A 24836-nucleotide genomic window follows, 5' to 3' on the forward strand; every position below is an offset into this window, starting at 1 on the left:
CTGGGCAACCTCAGTTGAGGCTGGAAGATCCATTTCCAAGTCACTCACATGATTGGCTGATTGGTGTTGGCCATTATGTAGAAGCTCAGCCAGGGCTAAAGCCCAGAGGTCTCGATTCCTTCCACACTGAACTCCCAGTGTGCTACACAGGCTTCCTCACAACACCATACTTGAATTCCAAGAGCAAGGATCTCAAGGGAATCAGACAGAAGCATTGTCAACATTTTATGACCTAGACTCAGAAGGCACATAGTAATAATTTTGCCATAATCACAGTCTTACCCAAATTAAAGGGGTTTATTCACTAGGTGAATAAACAATCAAATAATAACAAGCCCCAGAGAGGTGGGGGAGTGGGGAGAGTAAGTTCCTGAGTTGCTCCAATATATCATCTAAAATGTCCAGTTTTCACCAATTATGAGACATGCAAAGAAACAGGAAAGAATGATCCATACGTGGGGGAAAACAGCAGGCAACATAAACTAACTGAGAGAGCTCAGATGTCAGATTTAACAGAAAAGGATTTCCAAGCAGTCATTTTAAATATGTTCAATGAACTAAAGGAAACTATTTAAAGAAGTAAAATATGATAAAATGTCACATCAAATGGAGAATATCAGTAAACAGAGAGAAATTATTTTAAAAATCAAATAGAAATTCTGGAGTTGAAACGTACAATAACTAAAACAAAAAATTCCCCAGAGGGGCTCAACAGTAGATTTTAACTAGCAGAAGAAAGAATCAGTGAACTTGAAGATAGACTGACAGATACTATGCAATCTGAAGAACAGAGAGAAAAATGAAGAAAAATGATCATTGCATCAGAGCATGTGTGAAACCAGAAAACAGACCAGCGTACACACAGTGGGAAGACCAGAAAGATAGGAAAGAGGGAAAAGAGGAGAAAAAAAATACTCAAAAAAACAAGGGCTAAAAGCCTCCCAAGTCTGATCAAGTTTGATGAAATATGTTAATTTACATGTCCAAAAATCTCAACTAACCCTAGGTAGGATAAATGCAAATCCACACCTAGATACATTGGGTAAAAATGCTGAAAGACAAAGAGAAAATCTTCAGAGAAAACATTAAGGTCTTGGTTGAATAAACTATTGTGTCCAGGAATAGAATACTATGCAAACATTTAGATGATATATATATTTTGTTGCTACAGAGCAATGTTCTATTTTGCTAAATGAAAAAAAGCAGGTTATAAAATTATAGATAGTGTGATTATTTTTTTGGAGTAACAAATAAACTTAGATAGATACATGAAGAATTTAGCACATTAAATGTCAATCACAGAGAAAGTGTTCCACAGAGGGTAGCTATTCCTGTTTCTTTTGCTGCTGTTGTATTATGCCCTTTTAAAAATCCACCAGGCCAGGCTAACATTATCTGCAGAGTTTGTATCAATCATTTCATGCTCATCATTGAACAAACATATGAATACTAAAATTTACTGCCACTGACTTAAGTGTTTCCCTACCTCAGCTTCTGCTAAGTGAAAATAATGATGCCACTCCTCACTCCCCAAGAAGGCTCACTCCCCAGGAAGGTGAAGCTGTCCAACAGTTTGCTCTGAACCCACACAAGAAATGCCCAGAACATGGGCAGGTGAGAGCTTCCTTCACCGAGAGGCAGCTGATGGGGCTGCTGGCTGCCAGCTACTTGAGGTCCCACATTAGCTACAGAACCTGCTGTCACATTGGCCTGTTTCTCCCTTTTCCTAAATCCTTCACCAGAAAACAGGCTTTTTTTCCTCTCTACCCCCTTCCCCTGTCTACCCTGGGAATGTTCTTCTGTGAGGATACTTTCTTAGTCCAGGCAGACCAGGCAGGTGCTGGTTCCTCTTTGTTTTCTTCCACCTGAAGCTAAGCCTTGTCTAACATTTCTGTCCAAGGTCACTACACCCTGACTCCAATGTTGGGTGTGAACTAGACTCCTCCAGTGTCCCCTACCCAGCCAACTACCATACCAGACCCCTGAACAAAACTTTGAGAGCATCCCATTATACTTTCCCCACCACCATTAACTCCAATTAAATCACCCAAAGAATGTATGGCCATCTGGTGACCTCTCACAACATGACAAATAAGGCCAACAATGAATAGTCTGTTTCCTTTCTGCTTAATTACAGTACCATTATTCCAATAGTATTGTCATTGTCCTTTATTTGTTTCTCCTACAAAAATAATAAGTTCTAACTATTCATAGTTTAAACCAATTTAAACAACTAGTCTAGGAACCCAACTCATATATTTTTCCTGTGGGGGAAAAAAGTGTTCAGCAATAGCTTATACAAATCAGCCATGTTCAAAGTATTGTCCTCAGTGAACCTAATTAACCTAACTTTCCAAATAATTGTTTATAAACTTTTAGAACCTAACCCATTTTTAAGAAAGGGACTTCCTGTACTTGATTGCTGTAAATAAATGAATCCCAAAAGTTTTAAGCAGGTTGCAGAAGGAGGATAAGGTTACATATGGGAGAGCATTAACAGATAAAATATAGTTAATATTATAACAATTCTTCTTTAAGCATTATAAATAAATATGTACAGCCATTAGTGCTAAAGCAAAACACCTGTCAATTATTCATAAGTGTTTCTAATCGTAAGACAATATTCCACAGTAAACAGATGCTACACACTGAGATTCAGTGGAAAAATTCTCAACCCCATTCAATCTAAATTTTCCAAGAGCGTCTCCCAAAGATGACTCAATACACTTATATATCTGCCACTATAATTTATATTTCTCTGTTATTCTTTCCACTTTAGGTTCAACAATAGACATTTCATTACCAGTTAAGCCCATTTTGATTTGGATACAACCAAGGTAATTACTAAATTCATAATAAGGTGGTTATTTGGGGTCATGATAATGATAAATCCTTACCTAGAACTTGCTGAGTAGTCTCTGCAAGGAAATCTGACCTAATGCTTGCAAAAATATATTAAAATTCTCCTGCATTTCTATATTTGGTAGGTGTTGGCTTTTTTAAGTTTTGCCTGAGTCAGATATCATTTTTGTAAGCCTAAAACATTATAGCAATACTGTCTGATATTCCTATGATTCTTCATCCAATACTAGGAACAGTTTTTTGTTTTATGTTTTTGTTTTTTTTTTAAAGAAGTAAGACAGACACAACTGAAACAAAAGACTCTATGCCCTCCTCTCTGTGGGCTCCTTTACCTTGGTTTTCTAGGTGACGTCCATCCGACTTGGCAAGCAAATAGAGACACCTGTCAAAAGGAGTCAGCTTTCTTGCTATACGTAATTCCAAAGACTTAAATGATGAGCTTCATAAAATTAATTTACTCTTCATTCAAATGACATGATGTAACATCTTCCTGAGATACCATGTAAACTTAATCATGAAGAAATTTTATATTTAAATCTATTTTTAAATGTCCATAATAATAAAAAAATAAGTGTGAAGAGAGATTTAGGTATGTAACTCAAATTCAATCCAAAGCCCAAGATTTGTTTTTCTCTAACTGGAGAAAGGTACACCAAAAAGAGCAAGAAGATTTTTCCTGAGGGTCAGGAATCCTATCACTTTTGATTTTATACCCTAAGGGCTATTGAACAGCCATGGGCAAATAGTAGATGTTCAGTAAAGCAAAGTTTAAAGAAACCCATTCATCTGAACATACCTTTGTGGGTTTTGTCTGGTTTTTGGTTTTGTTTTTGGAGGGAATCAGGGAAGGTCGTGATTGAGAAAAGATGATAGGTGAATTGGAAAAGACCACCAGGGAAGAAACTAGTTAACAATGAAAAAAACCACTGAAGAACCTAGAAATGTATAATCCCAAGAGTGATTGAAGGGGCAGGATGGATAGGGATCTGCCCCAGCCAGACCGTGACCGTGTTCTCTCCCACTTGGGAGGGACCAGAGCAAGAACAGAGTAATGACCTTGTTGAAAATCCCAAGGCATAACCCCTGCTGTGCTTATTTTTCCCTAACCAGAGAAAAGGTAACTTTCTACTTTATCTTTTTTAGAAGAATGAAGCGGGCACAATATTTCTCACTGCTCATCTTTGAAAGCTCAGAACTACTTAAGTTGATTTGCATACAATAATTATTTACTTAATTAACAAGTTCTCAGCTAAATTGTCCTTTCAACCCTTAACAAGTTGAAAATTATATAAGATTCCTCTTCAAAGGAAAGGAAATTTTCCCCAATTAGGATCTATTGCTATCAACAGAATACAATTTTCCACATGGCTTCTTGCGCTGAGATTTAAACTGGTTCCCCAATGAGGAAGGAGAAATTCCTTTGGAACCGAGCTCAAAGAAGCTGAAAAATCTCAAATGTATCTATCACCAAAAACCCAGAATTTTTTTAATTTAAGTTGATCCTTAAAGCTAATATCTTTAGTAAAAATTCTTAAAAGCAACAAGAAGACAGAAAATAAAGGTAAGCTATATATTCCCCACAGAGGTGGAAGTTAACCTTAAAAAAAAAGAAAGCATAGTGTTTAGAATTACAAACGCTTTATGTAATAGACTAGCAGAAACACAACAAAATTTAATGTTTATGATATATTAGGAACTTTCCCTCGTGGTTCAAGAAGAAAAAATCCAAACCAACCAGTTAATCTATGAATAAAGAGAATTTTTGAAATCAATTTAATGGACTATATCAAGTTTCTAATCCAAAAGACCTTCTTTTACACTGCTCACACAATAACTAATATTTAAAAGGGATAAAGTGAGTGGACGTATAAGTAAATGAGCCTAAAAACAAAATGCACTGTCTCTCAGGGTAGCAAATGAATAAGGCGCCTGGACCAGTCCATGCCCACTCACCAGATATCTGACTTTGTGTCATAGCCTTGGTGTTTCAGAGCCTCCGGGCTCATATAATGGGGAGTTCCAGTTAAAGTGGTGGCTAGATCACAGGATCCCATTAAGAGTCGAGAAACTCCAAAATCCCCTTGAAATAATAATAAATTTTTATGAATACTTTAAAACACAAAAATCAGTACTGTACTGGAAATTAACAACTGTCTAATTTGACAATTTTAATATGCAATGATTCATACCATTTTAAAGGGAAAGAAAAGTCACACATTTTAAATTATACAATACTGGTGAATAGCTTTAAAAATAAAAGCCTTATAGGAGAAAGAAGACTTTGAAGACAGGAAAGTGAATTATGTAACCTAAAACTTTTTTTCTTGAATTATGGAAAACCAGAAACTTGAAACAAAAACCTATTTCAAGTCTGAATAACAACAAACAGAATGATTCTGGAAGCACTGAATATAATGACTTGCAATTTTATCTGAGGGGGGAGAGTTTGTTCTTCATTTACAATAAAGAAATTTTAAACAAAAAACCTGAGACTTTTCAACAACATGACTATAAAAATTTGAATCTATCAGCTTCAGTATACTTGCCTAATTAGGTGCATGCTTTTATGTTTCCCCCTCTAAGAACACCTACATAAGATCAAACAATCCAGTAACTGTTATGAGTGTAGGTACAGTTCTAAAGGAGAACTAACTATTATCAACATTTTAATTATCTGTGATAACTGCTAATTGCTTGTGATAAAATAAGTGGGGGAGTGGGAAAACTGTAGTAATCAAACTAGTAAAACAAGTCTAATCATTTATTAATGGTTAGTGCCTGGCCTGGAATAGAAACTCAAAAGATATTTGTTATATCTAATACGTAGCAAATGTTTTATACCTCAGTTTATATCAGATAATCAGAACAAAATAATTGGTTTTTTTGTTGTTGGGCACAACCAATCAAGAACAAAAATTTAGTAAGTTTGAATAAACCACTGATTATTCTAACACTTTTAGGTACTTTATACTCCAATTTGATATATTAATAACATCTAGAATATACTCTCTCATAGAATACATATTCTTAAAATCTTACCATTTTTAAGTAGATTATTTTTCAGAAATATATTCTTTGATTTCAAGTCTTGATGAAGTGCCCTCCTACAAAAGGAAAAAAAGGATATACAATTTCATGCAAATATAAAATTTTAAAATCCAAATATAAATAATACATACGAGTGAATGTGAAGTGATTCACACATAAATATACACTCCCTGAGATATATCTTTAAATGTTTAAAAGCTTCAAAGCTACAATATTTTCTAATTTCACTGAGAAAATCAGTTTTAAAACAAAGGTTTTAAAGACAGAGAAACATGTAGTTGAGAGAAGGGTGATGTACTTCCAACTATTTCAATAGGCCAGATTTTATTGTATTTTAGTAGCATGATCTACATTGTGCTAAATCCAGTAACCATACACCCAGTTCAAAGAGGAGTTATCACAAAGCTTTATAATCTATTATATAATATATATAATCTATTACATGCATATATATTATATCTTTATATTTATAATATAATATTATAATCCAAATGTTCACATTTTATTATATGTGGAAATAATGTTGATGATGGTATTTAATAATAGATAACACTTAACAAGTTTTACTCTAAACCAGCAATGTAAATTATGTCAGTTAAGACTTTCATTTCTGAAATTATGAAAAATCAGACAACTTGAAAACCTTTGCCTAAAAAAACACCCAGAAATGTTGAATAAAGTATGTAAGTCTCTTCACATATAACACAGCTGAACCCCCAAGAAAATGAGGCAAATCCTTTGGGGTTATACAAAAAGAAAACTGAAAATCAGAGGGAGAAATAGGTGCTGATGTCTCAGCAGCCCAAGGAACTCAGAACTCACAGCAGCCAAGACCTTGAGGCCATTTAATGTGGAGAGTTGGAACTAATATAAACACCTAAAGTCAGAATCCTATATGCAGTCCATATCTTAAGTGAAAATACGACCCAAGAAACATTCACTCAACAAGTAAACAAAATGGAGGAAAAAAAACTCTCCCTTCATATTTTGCAACCATGTCTCTCTGCTCACTTACATTTGGAATTCAAATATGCAATAGCTGTATGGCTTATTTCCCAAACCAAGAAATTAACATAAAAATTGGTTCTCAGGGCTTCCCTGGTGGTGCAGTGGTTGAGAGTCCACCTGCCAATGCAGGGCACACAGGTTCGTGTCCCGGTCCGGGAAGGTCCCACATGCCACAGAGTGGCGGGGCCTGTGAGCCATGGCCGCTGAGCCTGCGCGTCCGGAGCCTGTGCTCCGCAACGGGAGAGGCCACAAAAGTGAGAGGCCCATGTACCGCAAAAAAAAAAAAAAAAAAAAAAAAATTGGTTCTCAGCTGTTAATACCCTCTTGAGGCACCTGGCAGAAGCAAATGCAAACTGAATCAGCAGATAATATATAATAAAACTATACTTCAAAGCTACAATAATCAAGACAGTATGGTACTGGCCCCAAAACAGAAATATAGATCAATGGTACAGGATAGAAAGCCCAGAGATAAACCCACACACATATGGTCACCTAATTTATCACAAAGGAAGCAAGAACATACAGTGGAGAAAAGACAGCCTCTTCAATAAGTGGTGCTGGTAAAACTGGACAGTTACGTGTAAAAGAATGAAATTAGAACACTACCTAACTCCATACGCAAAAATAAACTCCAAATGGATTAAAGACCTAAATATAAGACTGGACACTATAAAACTCTGAGAGGAAAACACACTTTGACATAAACCACAGCAAGATCTTTTTTGACCCACCTCCTTGAGTAATGGAAATAAAAATAAAAATAAACAAATGGGACCTAATTAAACTTAAAAGCTTTTGCAGAGCAAGGGAAACCATAAACAAGATGAAAAGACAACCCTCAGAATGGGAGAAAATATTTGCAAATGAAGCAATGGACAAAGGATTAATATCCAAAATATACAAACAGCTCATGGAGCTCAATATCAGAAAAACAAATAACCCAATTAAAAAATGGGCAGAAGACCTAAATAGACATTTTACCAAAGAAGACATACAGATGGCCAAGAGGCACATGAAAAGCTGCTCAACATCACTGATTATTAGAGAAACGCAAATCAAAACTACGAGGTATCACCTCACACTGGTCAGAATGGCCATCAACAAAAACTCTACAAACAGTAAATGCTGGAGAGGGTGTGGAGAAACAGGAACCCTTTTGCACTGTTGGTGGGAATGTAAATTGATACAGCCACTATGGAGAACAGTATGGAGGGTCCTTAAAAAACTAAAAATAGAACAACCATATGACCCAGCAATCCCACTACTGGGCATATACCCTGAGAAAACCATAATTCAAAAGGAGACATGTACCCCAATGTTCACTGCAGCACTATTTACAATAGCCAGGACATGGAAACAACCTAAATGTCCAACAATAGGTGAATGGATAAAGAGGATGTGGTACATATATACATATGGAATATTACTCGGCCATAAAAAGGAACGAAATTGGGTCATTTGTAGAGATGTGGATGGACCTAGAGTCTGTCATACAGAGTGAAGTAAGCCAGAAAGAGAAAAATAAATATCGTATATTAACACATATATGTGGAATCTAGAAAATGATATAGAGGAACCTATTGTTGGACAGGAATAGAGACGTAGACGTAGAGAATGAACATGTGGACAAAGGGGGAAGGGGTGAGTGGGAAGAATTGGGAGATTAGGTTTGACATAAATACACTACCATGTGTAAAATAGATAGCTAGGGGAAACCTGCTGTAGAGCACAGGGAGCTCAGCTCGGTGCTCTGTGACACCCTAGATGGGTGGCATGCGGGGGTGGGGGGGAGGTACAAGAGGGAGGGGATATAGGTATACATATAACTGATTCACTTCGTTGTACAGCAGAAACTAACACAGCATTGTAAAGCAATTTTACTCCAATAAAAAAAATAAACCCCTGAGAATTTCAGATAACTTAATAGGATATAAACTATAAAATAAGTATACTTCAAATTATTAAAATAATAAAGAATAGAAAACACGAGATAGAAACAGAATATTATCCAAAAAAGATGATGCTGATTTGAGAAACAACCAAATAGAATATCTCAGGGGAAAATGTAACCATTGAAATAAAAAACTCAAGATTAAGACCTCAGCTTCCAACTATGATGAAGTAAGCTTATATCACACTAAATCGCCCACCTTCCACAGTTGTATCGAGACCACTGCAAAATTAAAACAACGTAAAATTTGGGTAAATTTTTTTAACAGCTCTTTGAAGATATCAGGGATCCGTCAAGGTGAACAAAGGCAGGCAGCACTTGAGGGGCCAGAACCTAAAAGAAAAGAGATGCACTGAAATGAGCAAGCACTTCCCACTGTGTTTTCCTTTCAGGCATTTGGCAGAAGCAGAGTGTTGTGGCCCAGAGCTTGCAGCAGTTTCACTGGGGTTGGAAAACAAAAACTGTAATTCAGAGAAAGGAAAGGCAGACAGGACTCAAGTGGCAAATTTTCCAGAGAAAAGGGAACAAAAGAGAAGTAAGTCTGACATTCTGAATAGATTTTATCCTGAGGCATTTGCTGAATCCTAAATTGCTCAGGGGCAAGACATTCAGGAGAAAGCAGCTGCTATGAGGTAAAAAACTAAGCAGAGTTTTCAGTAGATTCACAAAGCTGAGGAGGGGTCTTGGTAAATAACTAAAGCTTTCAGCTGAAAACCCTGAACACTGGAAATAAAGGCAAACTGGAAATAGACCAGCCCTCACAAACCTAGCCTTAAACTATCTCAGTCCTAATTGGATCAAGGTGATCTGCATCTACTACTAGCCAGCAAAAAAAATCAAATCCTCACCAGAGGAAAATAATATCATCCAACATCTCTACACTATTTTACATATATTGTCCAACATTCACTCAAAAACTACAGGCATTCCAAGAGACAAGACCAAAAACAAAAACAAAAACAAAAAATAAAAAAGAAACAAATCCATATGTGATCCACCTACTGGAATTATTGGACAAGGATTTTAAAGTAACTATGATATGTTCAAGGAAATAAATGACACAATGAGAAAACTAGATTCTATAAACAATTTTTTAAAAGAACTGAATGGAAATTCTAGAATTGAAACAAATATAATTAAAATTAAGAATTCATTAGATATGATTGAAAGCAGATAAGATGCAGCAGAAACAAAGATTTAGAAATTGGAATAATGGTTAGTGAAAAATATTCAGTCCAAGTATTGAAAAATAATATTGATACTTAGACTAGGTAAGTAGAAGATGAGTTATAGATATAATACATTAACAGCCCCCACATATATAAATATGTAAATAAGTAAATCAACACTAGGTATTTTAAGAACAAGGCTAACGGTATGTTAGAAAGCAGTTATGGGAAGTAATTGGCTGGTACTGTGGTAATAGAACAAGAAAATGTATGCAACAGACCAGATATCAAGCTACCTGGTAAATTTTTTAAGTATAATTTGACTTTGTGGCTACAGTAAGCAAAAATGGTTCCAGAAAGAAAGTCCTTTCATGTGCTTTGTTAATATCCTTTCCTTTGAAGTATTTAGAAATCAAGTCCAAGAAATAACAAGGTGACTAGCAATATAGATAGTTGACATAAAATCTTTCTTCTAAAAAGCTCAAGTAGCTCTCCACCTATGTCCCCATAATTTCTATTTTCATGATGCCCAGGAGAGTTAAGTGCCCTGATTAAGAATGGATGACAGTGGTGGTCAAACCCGTGGTCGAGTTCCTGCCTCCAACTCCCCATCAGGCCATTGTCCAAACCCTCAGCCTCCAGGACCACAGCAGAGTGAGGTCTGTGGAGTCAGACACAGCAAGTGTTTCTCAGGCCCCAAGCCAGAGTAGGACTGTAGAGATGGTATGGACAGTTTAACCTTCATTTCCCCTTATGCCCTTATCTGAATAGTTTCTGAAACCTCAGCTCCCTCTCCACAGGTCTGTATTTATCCGGCAGGGTCTCAGGGTGGTCTGCAGACTCTCCTTGCCGAAGGTGCTGGCATGAGCAATGGCACCGTGGTGATGCACAGCCCAGGCAGTTCCTGTTGCTGGTCTCTGCCATGTGGCCTTCGTTCTAGACTCTGAGGCGGCTCCTGCCTCGGTTCCTCATTGGTGTCCTGGGTCCCCAGGACCACGGTAAGCCCTCTGTGCTATAAGCCAGGGGTGATGCCAGGTCCTTCTCAAATGTAGCTACACAGTAGGAGTTTCCGAAACCTGGTACTGGAGTGGGGTCTCCTTGAAAAAATGACCTCAGGACATCCCAAGAAGTGAGAGCCAGGAGAAAGCAGGAATCTCCCACAACACCACAGACACAACTTCTCTCTGCTTTTCCATCTCCAGACCTGGGGGAGCACACCTCCATCCCCTGTCACATTTAGTAGGTCCTTTCCCTGGGAGCCTCACTATGTTAAAAATGAATTCCTGGGCTTCCCTGGTGGCGCAGTGGTTGAGAGTCTGCCTGCCGATGCAGGGGACGCGGGTTCGTGCCCTGGTCCGGGAAGATCCCACATGCCGCGGAGCGGCTAGCCCCGTGAGCCGTGGCCGCTGAGCCTGCGCTTCCGGAGACTGTGCTCCACAACGGGAGAGGCCACAACAGTGAGAGGCCCGTGTACCACAAAAAAAAAAAAAAAAAAAGAATTCCTCATACCACCTTTTGGGAAATGTTTAGCCATTCTAACACAATACCTCACCAAGTGGCTGGGGAAAGGTATGGGTTGCTAGGTGACAAGGCACTCATCTTAGGGAAAGTGCCCCAGCCCTGTTCTCTCCTCCACTGTGAAAGCACCAAGAACACCAGCAAATGAGATCCCTGCAGAGAAGCTGCTCTGTGCTTCATGTTAAAAAATCTAGGCTAATTGAACAGAACCCCTTCAACAGAAGTGAGCTGGGGGTGGTGGTGTTTGTTTTGTTTTGTGTTTCCTGTGTTAGCACTGGGGGCAAAAAAGGAGGAGACTTTTTGCCCCCAGAGCCTTCTTGTCTCTGCCCCCAAGAAGTTCTCTCATGCCCAGTTCTGCTGTGGCATCCAGAGACAACATTTCAAAGATTAGCCGATTAATTGGACCAAAAAGGAGAAAGGCTCTAAGTCACTCTAATACTGGCCCAGTTTATGGAGGCTTGGGGGACTTGGTGACGAGCCTCTGGACACAAACAGCTTTAACAAACTTAGCTCTCTCTGTCTACTTGCCAGAGGTTCAGGCCCAGTGGGGAGGAAGGAGTCTTAGAGCTACATTCTCAAGACAGCTTTCAGTGAACTGTGAAAATTCTCAGCTTTTAACAACATTATTTATAAGTGTGTATGCCATATGCCATAGATTCAGAATATTACAAGTGTATAAATAAACCAAATTAAAATAAGTACAGGAACGCTCCAAAGGAGTAAACAAAATCCTCATTTCTTCTGTAACTTCATTCTTCTTAGTTTTTCCAGAGTCTTCTTTATCTCCTCTGCTGCTGCACTGTATTAGTCAGGGTTCTCCAGAGAAACGGAACCAATAGAAGATACAGATATGGATATAGATACAAATGGAGATTTATTATAAGGAACTGGCTCAAGAAATTATGGAGGCTGAGAAGTCGCAAGATCTGCTGTCTGCAAGCTGAAGACCCAGGAAAACTGGTGGTATAATTCAGTCCTAGTCTGAAGGCCTGAGACCAGGTGAGTCAATGATCTAGGTCCTTCAGTCCAAGGGCAGAAGAAGATGGGATGAGACATCCCAGCTCCCCAGTGAGGCAGGAAAAAGGGGGCAAATTCCTCCTTCCTCTGCCTTTTGTTTTTTTCAGACCTTCAAGGGATGGATGTGTCCAACCACACTGGAGGGGGAAATCTACAGAGTCCACCGATCCAAGATCCAAATGCTAATCTTGTTACCGAGTCCAAGCTCACTCTGCTCACTGCCAATAGGCCAATAAATCAGGAGACGAGGTACTGAGGTAAGGAATAGCAACTTTATTCGGAAAGCCGGCAGACTGAGAAGATGGCAGACTAGGGTCCTCCCAGAACACTATCTTATCAGGGTCTGGATGCCAGTTTCTTTTATAGAATTAGAGGGGGAAGTAAAGTAAAAAGGCAGAATAGAGAGGGAGGGGAGGGGAGGAAGTAAAAAGGGCCAACAGCCTTGTAAAACATCTCCTGGAATGGCCAGCCTCAGGGAGGGGATGTGTAATTTCTTCTTTCTTGCAGCCATTCACACGTGGGTAGGGTTCCTGAGGCAGGCCATTATGTGTGATTACAGTAACAAAAGCAACAAAAAGCAAAGGCTGAAGTCAAAGAAACAGATCCAACATGGAGTCAAAATTGGCTCTTTCCTGTTACCATCCCATCTGGAAACACCCTCACAGACACACCCAGAGCAATATTTAATCTGGGCAACTCACGGCCCACTCAAATTGACACATAAAATTAACCACCACACGCACTAAAAAAATTTGCAAGGAAATTTGCAACAGAAGAGCCAAATCCATCTTCTTTTTTCCAAAGTAATTTCCTAACTCATTTGTAAGGAGTCTATGTAATTTTCAAAATGCATTTGAATATATACTCTAGACCAGAGGTCCCCAACCTTTTTGGCACCAGGGACCGGTTTCGTGGAAGACAATTTTTCCACGGATGATGGGGGTAATGGTTCTGGCAGTAATGTGAGCAATGGGGAGCGATGGGGAGCGACAGATGAAGCTTTGCTCGCTCACCAGCCACTCACCTCCTGCTGTGCGGCCCGGTTCCTAACAGTCCACAGACAAGTACAGGTCCATGGCCCAGGGATTGGGGACCCCTGCTCTAGACCATAAGAAGAAAAGGCTGGAATAATGCTTCATAGACAGATCTATTTTATTGGTTATAGTTTGACAGATTTAAGTAGAAAGCTGAGGGAAGCAATGTGGTAGGCTGTATTCTTGTTCCCAAATATTTGCACCTCTTGTGCCTGGCAGCAGGTGTCTGCCTTGGGAGGAAGAGGCACCTCCACTGGGCTTGGTCACATGACTTGCTTGGGTCAATGGCATGCAAACAGACCAGGCAACTGTCATGTCTGAGCAGAATCTTTAAGAAACATTGAGTGTTTCCCCTAACTCTCTTGCTTTTCCCTCTTCCAGGAGAAAGCATGTCCCAGACAAGAGCTGCTCCTTCAGAGTAGGCAGTGAAACAGGAAGACTCGCAGCTGATCTGCAGCCAAAGCAAGAAATGACTGTCCTAAGTCACTGAGGTTGGGGTTTTGTGTTAACACAGCATGAGGAAGGAGTTTTAGTGCTACTGTCTCAAGGTAGCTTTGAGTGAACTGTGAATACTCTTAGCTTTATACATTATTATTTATAAGTGTCCATGCCATATGCTAAAAGAACAACTCATGGCCCACTCAGATTGACATAAAATTAACCATCACATGCACAATGACAAGTCTTTCTGTCTCCCCAAGATCTAGGCCCTCACTTCTAACGTTTTCTTCTCCTTCTCCTTGCCCTTCCCCTTCCTCTGCTTTCCCTCCCTCTGTCTCCTCCTCTTCCACCTCCTTCTTTTCCTCCTTCTGTATCTCTTTCTCTCCATATTCCACTCAGCATATTTATAATTAAACTCAGCACTATTGCTTCAAACCTGTCTTTCCAACTTCTTGCTCACCCTCAGGTGATGAACAGGTTCATCTTTGACCTTCTCCTAGCACATCTCACAACCCGCTTAATGTCAAGTTTGGTCATTTCAGCTTGTCGAGTTCACTCTCACCCTTCCCTGCTGCCCAGTGCTGTCACCTTGGCTCAGGTCTTACAACCTCAGGCATGGATTTTATAAAGTTTCCAGGTTGATAACCCAAGTCCCCCTCTCTCCCCTCTATAATTTATCATCTAATCCTCCCGAAGTTCTGGTCACACTACAGCTCCATTCAGAAGGCTTCTGTGGTATCAATATCTACGCTACAAAATAAAGCCCTCTACAATCTGATCTACTTTGATCAGATCTACAATCTGATCTACAATCTGATCTACCTTGACTCACAGCTCCATTCATGTAATCCAAGAGCCTATCTGATGGGATAGGCTCATCATTTACCCTAAAAGTACCATGTTTTCCCAGCTCTCTGACTTTGCTCACTCTGTTCCCTAAGCCTGGAAAGTTCTGACCCATCTTCTACCATATTTAAAATGCACCGTGGTTCAAATATCACTTCTTCCAAGAAGCCTTCATTGATTCTCCCAAGTAAAAGCATTATTCCCTCTTCTGAGCTCCTATAGCAGGGATCCCCAACCCCCGGGCCACGGACCAGTACTGGCCTGTGGCCTGTTAGGAACTGGGCCACACAGCAGGAGGTGAGCGGCAGGAGAGCAAGCGAAGCTTCATCTGCCGCTCCCCATCGCTTGCATTACAGCCTGAACCATCCCCACCCACCCCTGGTCCGTGGAAAAACTGTCTTCCACAAAACCGGTCCCGGGTACCAAAAAGGTTGGGGACTGCTGTCCTATAGCACTTAAATTGTACTCTTCTTGGCACTCTTATCACCTATTTTAAATTAAGAGTATAATTTACATTAAAGTATATAAATCTTAGGCTTGATGAACTTTTACATACACATCACACTTGTAATCCTCCACCCAGAGCAAGATGTAGAACATTTCCAGCATCCCAGGAGGTTTCTTTGTTCTCCTTCCAGTCAAAATTCCCTTCCAAACGTAACCTCTATTCTGATTCACCTGACATTGGTTTTGCCTGTTTTTGAACGTCATACAAACGGAGCCATATAGTACCCACTCTTTTGTGTCTGTTTTCTCTCACCCAACATCACATCTCTGAGATTCATCAGATTGTGCATATCAATCATGTGTTATTTTTTATTGCAGAGTACCCCATTGTATGACTATACGACATTTATTTAACAATTCTACTGTAAATGGACATTTTTCTGTGTTTTGGCTATTACAAATAAGGCTTCTATGGTCATTTTTGTACATGTCTTTTGTTGGATATAGGTATTCATATTTCACCTCACAAATAGAATTACTGGGTCATAAGGTATTTAAATGTTTGGCTTTGGAGGTATCAATATTACCAAACATTTTTCCCAAGTGGTTATACCAATTCACACCCTAACAGCAATGTAAGAGAATTCCAATAGCTCCACCTCCTTGCCAATACTCGTTATTGTCAGAGATTTGTAACCCTTTCTGGCGGCTAGGCCCTTATTCTATATTGAATTACAACCACAAACGATAACACTTACACAGGGCTTGACAGTTTGCAAACTTTCTAAGAGTGTAATATCTTAAAGCATATTCCCCACAGCCCTATAAATTAAGCAAGGATAGTCCCATTATGATCCCTATTTTATAGATGAGGAAACAAAGGCTCAGAAAGGTTAAGCAGATCACCCAAGGCCATAAGCCACACGCAGTAGAGACCATGAACTCTGTATATCCACCATGCTATACGGTGTACAGTTATCGGGGGCCATGTTTTATCTTTGCTAGTTTACTAACAGCTCTTTGAGGTTAGGCTTTATTTTAACTTAACGCTATTTAATAAATGAATGAATGAACTTAAATATAAAATTGAAATTTCTCCATCTATAGAGAAAAACTTTACAATAATTGGTTACAATAACATAATGAGAGACTTCCCTGGTGGCGCAGTGGTGAAGAACCTGCCTGCCAATGCAGGGGACACAGGTTCAAGCCCTGGTCCAGGAAGATCCCACATGCCGCGGAGCAACTAAGCCCGTGTACCACAACTACTGAACCTGCATTCTAGAGCCCATGAGCCACAACTACTGAGCCCATGTGCCACAACTACTGAAACACGCCTGCCACAACTACTGAAGTCTGTGTGCCTAGAGCCTGTGCTCCACAATGAGAAGCCACTGCAATGAGAAGCCCCTGCACCGCAACAAAGAGGAGCCCCTGCTCGCCGCAAACTAGAGAAAGACTGCAGGCAGCAAGGAAGACCCAACGCAGCCAAAAATAAATAAATAGATTTATTTTAAAAATAATAATAATAACATAATGAAAGAAGCATCATCATTTGTTATCCGAATCACAAAGGGTGGTATTTCAGATCCACAGATCCACAAATACCGAAACATTTAGCCCTATTTAATGACTTTCTTAGAATGTTGGATTCAAAACAAATTTAAATCCTCTCTTTGAAGGATTTTTTTAAACACTTTTTTCTATTTTTAAATTATTTTTTGGCTGCATTGGGCATTCGTTGCTGCACACGGGCTTTCTCTAATTGCAGCGAGGGGGGGCTACTCTTCGTTGTGGTGTGCAGGCTTCTCATTGTGGTGGCTTCTCTTGTTGCAGAACATGGGCTCTAGGCACGAGGGCTTCAGTAGTTGCAGCGTGTGGGCTCAGCTGTTCCACAGCATGTGGGATATTCCCAGACCAGGGCTTAAACCCGTGTCCCCTGCATTGGCAGGTGGATTCTTAACCACTGTGCCACCAGGGAAGTCCCCTGAAGGATTATTTTAAACTCATTTATTTTAACTATTACTAAGCAGACCCAAAATGTATCAAAAAATGTTTGGGTTCTTAAATCAACCAGATTTCAGTTTTATATTTTGCACACTGAACACCAAAGTTGGCATCTTTATATGTGTTGTTTTCCTTGTGTCTAAGTTAACAAATATGCCAAGGAATAGTAGAGAAAATAAAAGGAATACGAATATAACTGTATGCACACAGAAGTCTTATATTCAGCAGCTTTGGTAGTTTATTAAAAGATTATTTGATATTCTTTTATCATTGCCTCTTAGGATAGTTTGATACCACTCAAAAGATTGTTGTGAGTTGTCAATAAGTCAGTGGCTATCTGTCTCATCAAGCATGTGCTTCAGAAGATACACGGCAAAGTACAGAATAATCGGATTACTTTTTATGCCATCAGAAATCACAGATGACACATTTAAGCTATTTGACATTCATGGACAGCCAGGCCCTGGTGTCCCCTACAAACTCCCACTTTTGTTCAAGAAGAATGTTATGTTCTGCCCCATCCTAAGTTGAAAGCTAACATGGACCCCTCACAGCATCTACTTTTATTTGTCTATGTATGTTCATCTTTTCAAATGCATTCATATCATGTTATGAGTCTATAAAACATTTAACATCTAAAACATCTTGCTTTTGACCTGTGAAAAAAATAGTAAAAAGTTTTAAAATACATTTTTAAGGCTGAGATTGCAAAGGCAAATTATAAACAACTGAACCATAAGCATACTTTGACCTTCTTTATCAGATATTTAATGTCAAAACTGACTGGTCTGAACACTTATATCTTCTGCCTCAATTCCTTTAGCTCATCTTGGAATGTGAGCACAGCTAGATGTGCACTGACACACTCCAAAATAACCCCGCAGTCTATCTGCAGCTTGCTAGGGTATTCACAGCTCAAGCCTGCTGGAAGATGTAATAAATTTATAGCAAGCTAAAGGTATCTGAGAATTGCTTGTGGCTCACAGGATAGGATCAGATATAGAGGAATGTGTTTAATACAAGTTTCTGTCTTGTATTTAAGGCCAGTTTGATTTCTAGAACAACAACAAAAACGGTAATCAAATAAATCCTCTAGATATAATCATTCGACAGCTTCCTATGGAAAAACATATCATAGATGTTTAATTACAGTCATTTACCTTTGGACTTGCTTCCTTTCAATTCTACCTCCCAAATTTCATTTTTCAAATTCAGATGTGACTGTTAAAAAAACACTGTCCCTCAGTAACAAATGAACATACCTTTCATGGATGTAGTCAACTCCCAGCAACAGCTGGATAAACCATTCTATTATTTGACTGTCTGGAAAGGTTTTTCCAGCTTCTTTATATTCCTTAATTTTATAGTCCAGATCTCGGCCCTGAAACAAAATAGCATACGTTTTCGTATTTTCCTTCAGTTAGGAATTTAAAATCAATCTCTCTTAACAAGAGCTGATGCACAGCGGCCATTGTTTATAACAGCACAGTGGGGTCGCACTGGTGCTTGGGAACTATCACTGCACAGACCCTCTCCTGACCAAACGCTGCCAGCCTCCTGAGCCCTCTTCTCAACCAGGCATCCACTTTCGCCAATAAAGGCTTGAACAAATGCTAACATATTTCTAACAGCTCAAGGTCACATCCTTAGGGTGACCCTCGTCCCCCTTAAAGTGCCTGCTTGAGAAAACTCAAGGTTGCCGAAAGAACTATTCCAGCCATACCTCAAGATGGAGCCCCTGTCGCCTGCTCTCTGGGGAGGGCAGGAGCCCAACTTCAATAAGTGCCAGTTAGCAAACCCAGGAGGTTTCACAGGAACCAACCCCCTTCTCACTTTCTGTAATATGTCAGTCCCCTGACTCTGCTCAGGCCCCCTGCCTGCATTACCTCCCCTGCCCCCCACTCCCTCCCTCTCCCTTTAATTCACCCAATTACTTTGCACACAGCACAGTGGAGCTCAGCTCTTTCCCCTCCTGTCAGTGGTTACTGAGGAAACTCTGTTTTCAGTGCTTTAACTATTGTCCGGCTGTGTTTATCTTTGGCACCATGCAAGAACAAAATCCTTCTAAAGGGCCTTAACTTTTATTACATTACCTAAATTCTACCTAAAAATTGTCTTTATTATATTACATTACATATTTATGTGTACTTGCATAAAACTAGGAATAATTCTCCTTATGCTTAGAGTTTTATATAACTATAGAACCCTAACATGTATACAAATTAAAAGCACAGAGCCAATAAAATTCAAATTAGTGAAGTTAATTTAGTATCAAGTGGTGATGTTTTGGTGCTTACATTGTGCATATTGTGCTGGTGCTGGAGTATCGATTCTTTTTAGTTTGTCAAGCCCTGACTCTTGCATCCTGGAGATGGCCTATCTCTCCTCTTCTCTATTTAACTACAGCAACTCTCAGGAATACAGCACCTGCTGATTCCTGCAGGGCCCACACACATCATTTAAGCATTAGCAGTCTCTGTCCTACTACTCACTGCTGTTCAGTTAAGGAATAACAGTTGGTGCCAAAAACTAATCTAGATCACAAATGACAAACACCTAAAATTGCCTGGCAGTGTCTGATACAAGACTCTTTCTGATTATGCTGATATTAATGTACTTAAGTTACCATAGAAATGAAGACACAAAATGTTAAATTCTCTTAGAGAAATGCTATACCTTATCCCTTTTACCTTAAACACTGAAAAATTAGAGACAGTTCAAAAATCTTTCCTCTGAAGAAAAGGATGGGTTAAATGCGACTGTGTTTGGTCTTTGGAGGATGCCAACAACACAGGCCCACAAAGAGAGGAGGTACTTGCTCCATTGCTCCATCCATAAGGAGCATCAGAGACAAACATTAAGCTACTCAGACGATTCCTGACAGAGTCATCATCATTAGATGCAAAGGAAAAGCATTCATCGGCAGTGAAACAATCAAAGAAAAATAACTTCTAATTGAACAACATCATGTCAACTAACTCATGTGTAATGCATTTTTATTTCCCTTCAGTGCAATGTACAAATATTTGCCTAGCATTTTCTCTCCTTCTACACAGGGCATGACGAGTCTAAAGTGGCATATTAAACAACTCGCATCCTCACTCAGACTCGATATCTGGCTGGATTTTCTGGGCCAAGGTGATCAAAGTTTAAGGAATGAATTGAATATTTGACTCCTTGTCAAAAAGACCTGCATTTCCTTCTCATTCTCCAAACCTGCCTTTATAGCCTCTCTTTTTAATCCTAGAGTTTATCAAAATTCTGTTGGATCATACAAGTTGTAGTGTCATAATGTTTCTAGAAGTTGCACAGAACATTTTTTGACATCAGATTATTATAGCATCCTGTGAAGTAGACATAGAAAAGTCCTTCAGATGAAAGGTGAGCTGTAAATGTATGTATTTTTCCAAACCCAGATTTCCTTTTCTACCCAAGAGGACTCTAGCAAACCTTTCTCTCACACAAAAAAGAAAAAAAATTTTAATAAAAAAACAAGATCTCCTTTCAATATCCCATTTAGATTCTCAGAATATGATAAAAGAACTTCAGTGGCAAAAAGATAATTATCTACATGTTGCCATTCCCTTCCTGAATAGCTTGAGATAGGAAGTGACAGAAAGAAAGCCAAGAAAGCAGGAAGGAGGGAGAAAAAGAAGGAAGGAAGGAAGGAAAAAAGGAAAGGGGGGAAGGAGGGAGGGAGGGAGGAAGGAAGGTTGGAAGGGAGGGAGGAAGGAAGGAAGAGGGAGGGAAGAAAGAAATGAAAAGAAAAAAAAAAAAGAAGAAAAGCTTGCCTTAAAGAAATATCAATGAAGTTGACAGCTTCAACCCAACGTTTCCTACTTTAGGAAGGTCATACATAAGTACAGTCACCCCTATGAAAATGGCCTTTGTGACATAATTGTCTGCCTCAATAATACTGAAATTTGGAGAAATTTGTCTGTATGTTCAAATAACATTTCTTTCAGGAATTTGTCTCCAAACCTCAATGCTGCTTTTCATTTCCTATGGTCATTTTAAAACTATATTAGTTAAAGAAATACAAATTCCTACCACATTTGTATCAGCTTCGGTATTGTTTCCTTGTGAGTGAGCAGAATTACATTCCCTGTGAGTCATCTTGCCATAGACGAGCACACTCCCTGGGTGACATTCATTGTTAGTCTGACTATCACCTCCTTATGCTCCCCCCTCAAGTAGTGAGTAGAGGTTGCTTATCTGTTTCCTGCATTGATGTTAAGTGTGTGCACATTTCCTGTGACTAAAGAAACATATACTTAGACTATTTGGGGGGAAAAAAAGGAGTAGGGCCTTCAATACCTGGCCTCAAAGTGAAATGTCAAAAGAGGGTACACAAACACCCCCTTCTCAGGTAGAACCATAAGAAGAAGAAATGTACTAGTTCTTAGCGTTAACAAGGGACATGTTCTATTGACAAGAAGACAGAATGCCAAAAGATCAAATTAACTGGAGAGCTGGGTCTTATCCTCCTCAAGTTACTCCCCCCGCAGTTTTCATTCTGCATGTTTATCTGCAAGAAAAACTATTTGTTTTGTATTTACTTTGTTCTTTAATAAACACTCTGTAGATTTTCTTAGGATTTAATGAAGGTAGTCAAGTCACTCACAAATTAAGACACAACAAATTTCATATAAAAAAGAAACAATTTTTTGTGAAGCAGTCTGATTTTAATTCAGCAATATGAAAAGTATTTATTTCTTTTGCCAAGCCATCATCAAAGTAAAAATCAAACGTTTTGGATGAAATGTCACACCTTGGTTTAAGAAGCTCTTATTACAATATCTGTAGGCTCATTCTGTTTCCTTGACTTTGAGAAATATTTAATGATGACTTCTATTGCTAAGGCAACTCTAATGAAAAGAGTATTGACTTTAATTTGAACCAATATTAATATTGCCCTAAATCTATACTGCTGACAGAAAATGCTTTCCTTTACTAATATCACCCCTCGAAAGTCGCAATAAAAGCCTTGATGTTAACTTCTAAGGTTTCAAAAATCTGTAACCCAAAATGTACCATTTGACGGATTAATGGTCTTGCCTCCTTCCGCCATCCAAGTTAGCCAACATCAGATTGACTTTGAAACACCAAGACCTTGAAGAAATGAAGAGCAACTCAAATACAGTGTCTGAACTCCATCTTTAATTGACATTAAAAAGTTTTAAAACCTAAAAGGATTTGATTTTAAAAATTAATCCGTGTTTTTAAAGTCATCAATAGAAGCACTTACATCCAGTTTAAAAGACAGAGGAGAGCCTTCTCAGAGCCTGAATACAGTGAGACTGCAATGTTCAGAGCATACACAAAGGGCAAAACAATCTCAGGATTTCAGGGCTGCAAAGAGCTTGAAAAATTGTTCTGCCCTACTTCCTCATTTTAAAATGAAAGCGCTGCCCCTGATTAATTCTCTGGGCCGACATCTTAAGATGCAGCTCCCTCACACTCTACATCTCCTTTAACTAAGGTTCTGAGACATCCTTCCAGTGGACCTCAAAATTTTGCATGTATCAGACACATTCAAGTTGCTTGTTTAAAATGCATATTCCTGGGCTGTATCAACAGAGACTCTGATTCAGTAAATTAGGAGAGGACCAAGGAATCTGTATTTTTTAAAATAAATTTATTTATTTATTTTCTTTTTTCGCTGCGTTGTGTCTTCGTTACTGTGCGCGGGCATTCTCTAGTTTCCGCGAGCGGGGGCCACTCTTCGTTGCGGTGCGTGGGCTCCTCATTGCAGTGGCTTCTTTTGTTGCAGAGCACAGGCTCTAGGCCTGCAGGCTTCAGTAGTGTGGCACGCGGGCTCAGTAGTTGTGGTTTTGTGGGCTCTAGAGAGCAGACTCAGTAGTTGTGGCACACAGGCTTAGTTGCTCCACAGCATGTGGGATCTTCCTGGACCAGGGCTCGAACCCGTGTCCCCGGAATTGGCAGGCGGATTCTTAATCACTGCACCACCAGGGAAGCCTGGAATTTGTATTTTTTAACAAGCATCCTAAGTGACTCTGGGACAGGCCATAGACTGCACTTTAAGAAAGTGCTGCTAGATAATAACACAAATGGGCCAAATATGTAATATCTCACCTATTAATGGAAACATTTTGTCCAATAGTTTGAAAAATTCCAAAGGCAAAAGATGTATCTGAGAAAGTCTGGGTTGAATAAAAATTATTTTATAATATATTTTTAAATTTGTAAATGGAGTTCATAAAAAGTGGGGAAAATGTCAAACCACGTTATGCTCTTAAAAGCAAAATAAGAAGATCCAGTTTCTAAATAGTTACTAAAGAATGCCATGTAGTATCGTGACATTTATGTCTTGATAATATAACTGAGCACTCTTGGGTTTAGTTGCTAATTTTCTTTCAAATTCTTTTAGAGTAAGTTTTCTTCCTGCTGAGGTAAATGTACATAAATAAGAATAAAGTGGTAGAATTTATTTTTTTTTAAGAAGTGACATGAAATAATGCTTTTACCTATAAATCACTGGACTGTTTTTTTAAAATAATCTATTTGGAGTGGTTTATTCTGATTCTATTTTTGATCACATATTTATACAAAGTCATATATGATAGCTAAAGCCACACTCCAAATGCCAAAATTTCTACTGGGCTTATGAATTGCTTGATATTAGTGCATTCATACATTTCTCGTAAATGAAACTAGTTTTGTTTTTCAATTTTTACATCAACAATTTTAAATAAAAATCAGTGGCCTTATTTTTAAACTTCTTTTTGTGAAAAGCTTAAAATATTTCATAGTTTAAACAAAGAAAGTAAATGGAACAAGTCAAATGATTTTACTTATGGTACTTACAAAGATCACGAACAGATCAGTTTAGGTGTATAAAAACACAAGATACATATTATTTACCATCTTCTTTAGCTGAATAAAGTCTAGACCCATAGAACTGGCACAGTGAATTCAGGGAGGCCTACATAGCCAGGCAGGAGCTGCCCAGGAAAACCAGAGGGCTCTGATGGGATGCACCTCTCTGAAGATAACTCTAGTTCCCTTAATCAGCAGCAATCCCAGCAATGCAGACCACTGAAGACAGCCCTGATGTGTGGACACCTGGAGCTCACACTGGGAAGGATAATGCTATAGACAATGTTCGTGTCCCCCAAAATGTATATGTTGAAATCCTAACCCCACAGTGTGATGGAATTAAGAGGTGAGGAATTGGGTTCTCACCAGACACTGAATCTGCCAGAACCTTGATCTTAGACTTCCCAGCCTCCAGAACTGTGAGAAATAAATGTATGTTGTTTATAAGGCACACAGTCTATGGTATTTTGTTATAGTAGCCTGAACGGACTAAGACAGAAAGTCACTAATCAATGTCACAAAGATCAATATACCAGGAGTGTCTCTCATCCGTGGCCTCAGACAGAGCTGCAGCAGTGGCTTTGAAGGACAACAATGGGTTTGTCTCTAATAGTACACCCAAGACATCCAGCATGAAGTTGTAAG

At 39.0% G+C, this 24836-nt stretch overlaps 1 protein-coding gene across 1 annotated transcript in view; it reads right to left on the reverse strand.

The window, feature by feature from the left end:
* NEK11 (NIMA related kinase 11) overlaps positions 1–24836 on the reverse strand; it is a 263068-nt gene that overhangs the window by 183566 nt on the left and 54666 nt on the right. The window contains 3 exon segments of the mRNA XM_024115178.3: positions 4816–4942; positions 5902–5966; positions 18614–18732. Coding sequence (XP_023970946.1) covers positions 4816–4942; positions 5902–5966; positions 18614–18732 — 311 coding nt within the window.

The sequence above is a fragment of the Physeter macrocephalus genome, chromosome 1 (genome assembly GCF_002837175.3).
Source record: "Physeter macrocephalus isolate SW-GA chromosome 1, ASM283717v5, whole genome shotgun sequence".
NCBI classification, from domain to species: Eukaryota; Metazoa; Chordata; class Mammalia; order Artiodactyla; family Physeteridae; genus Physeter; species Physeter macrocephalus.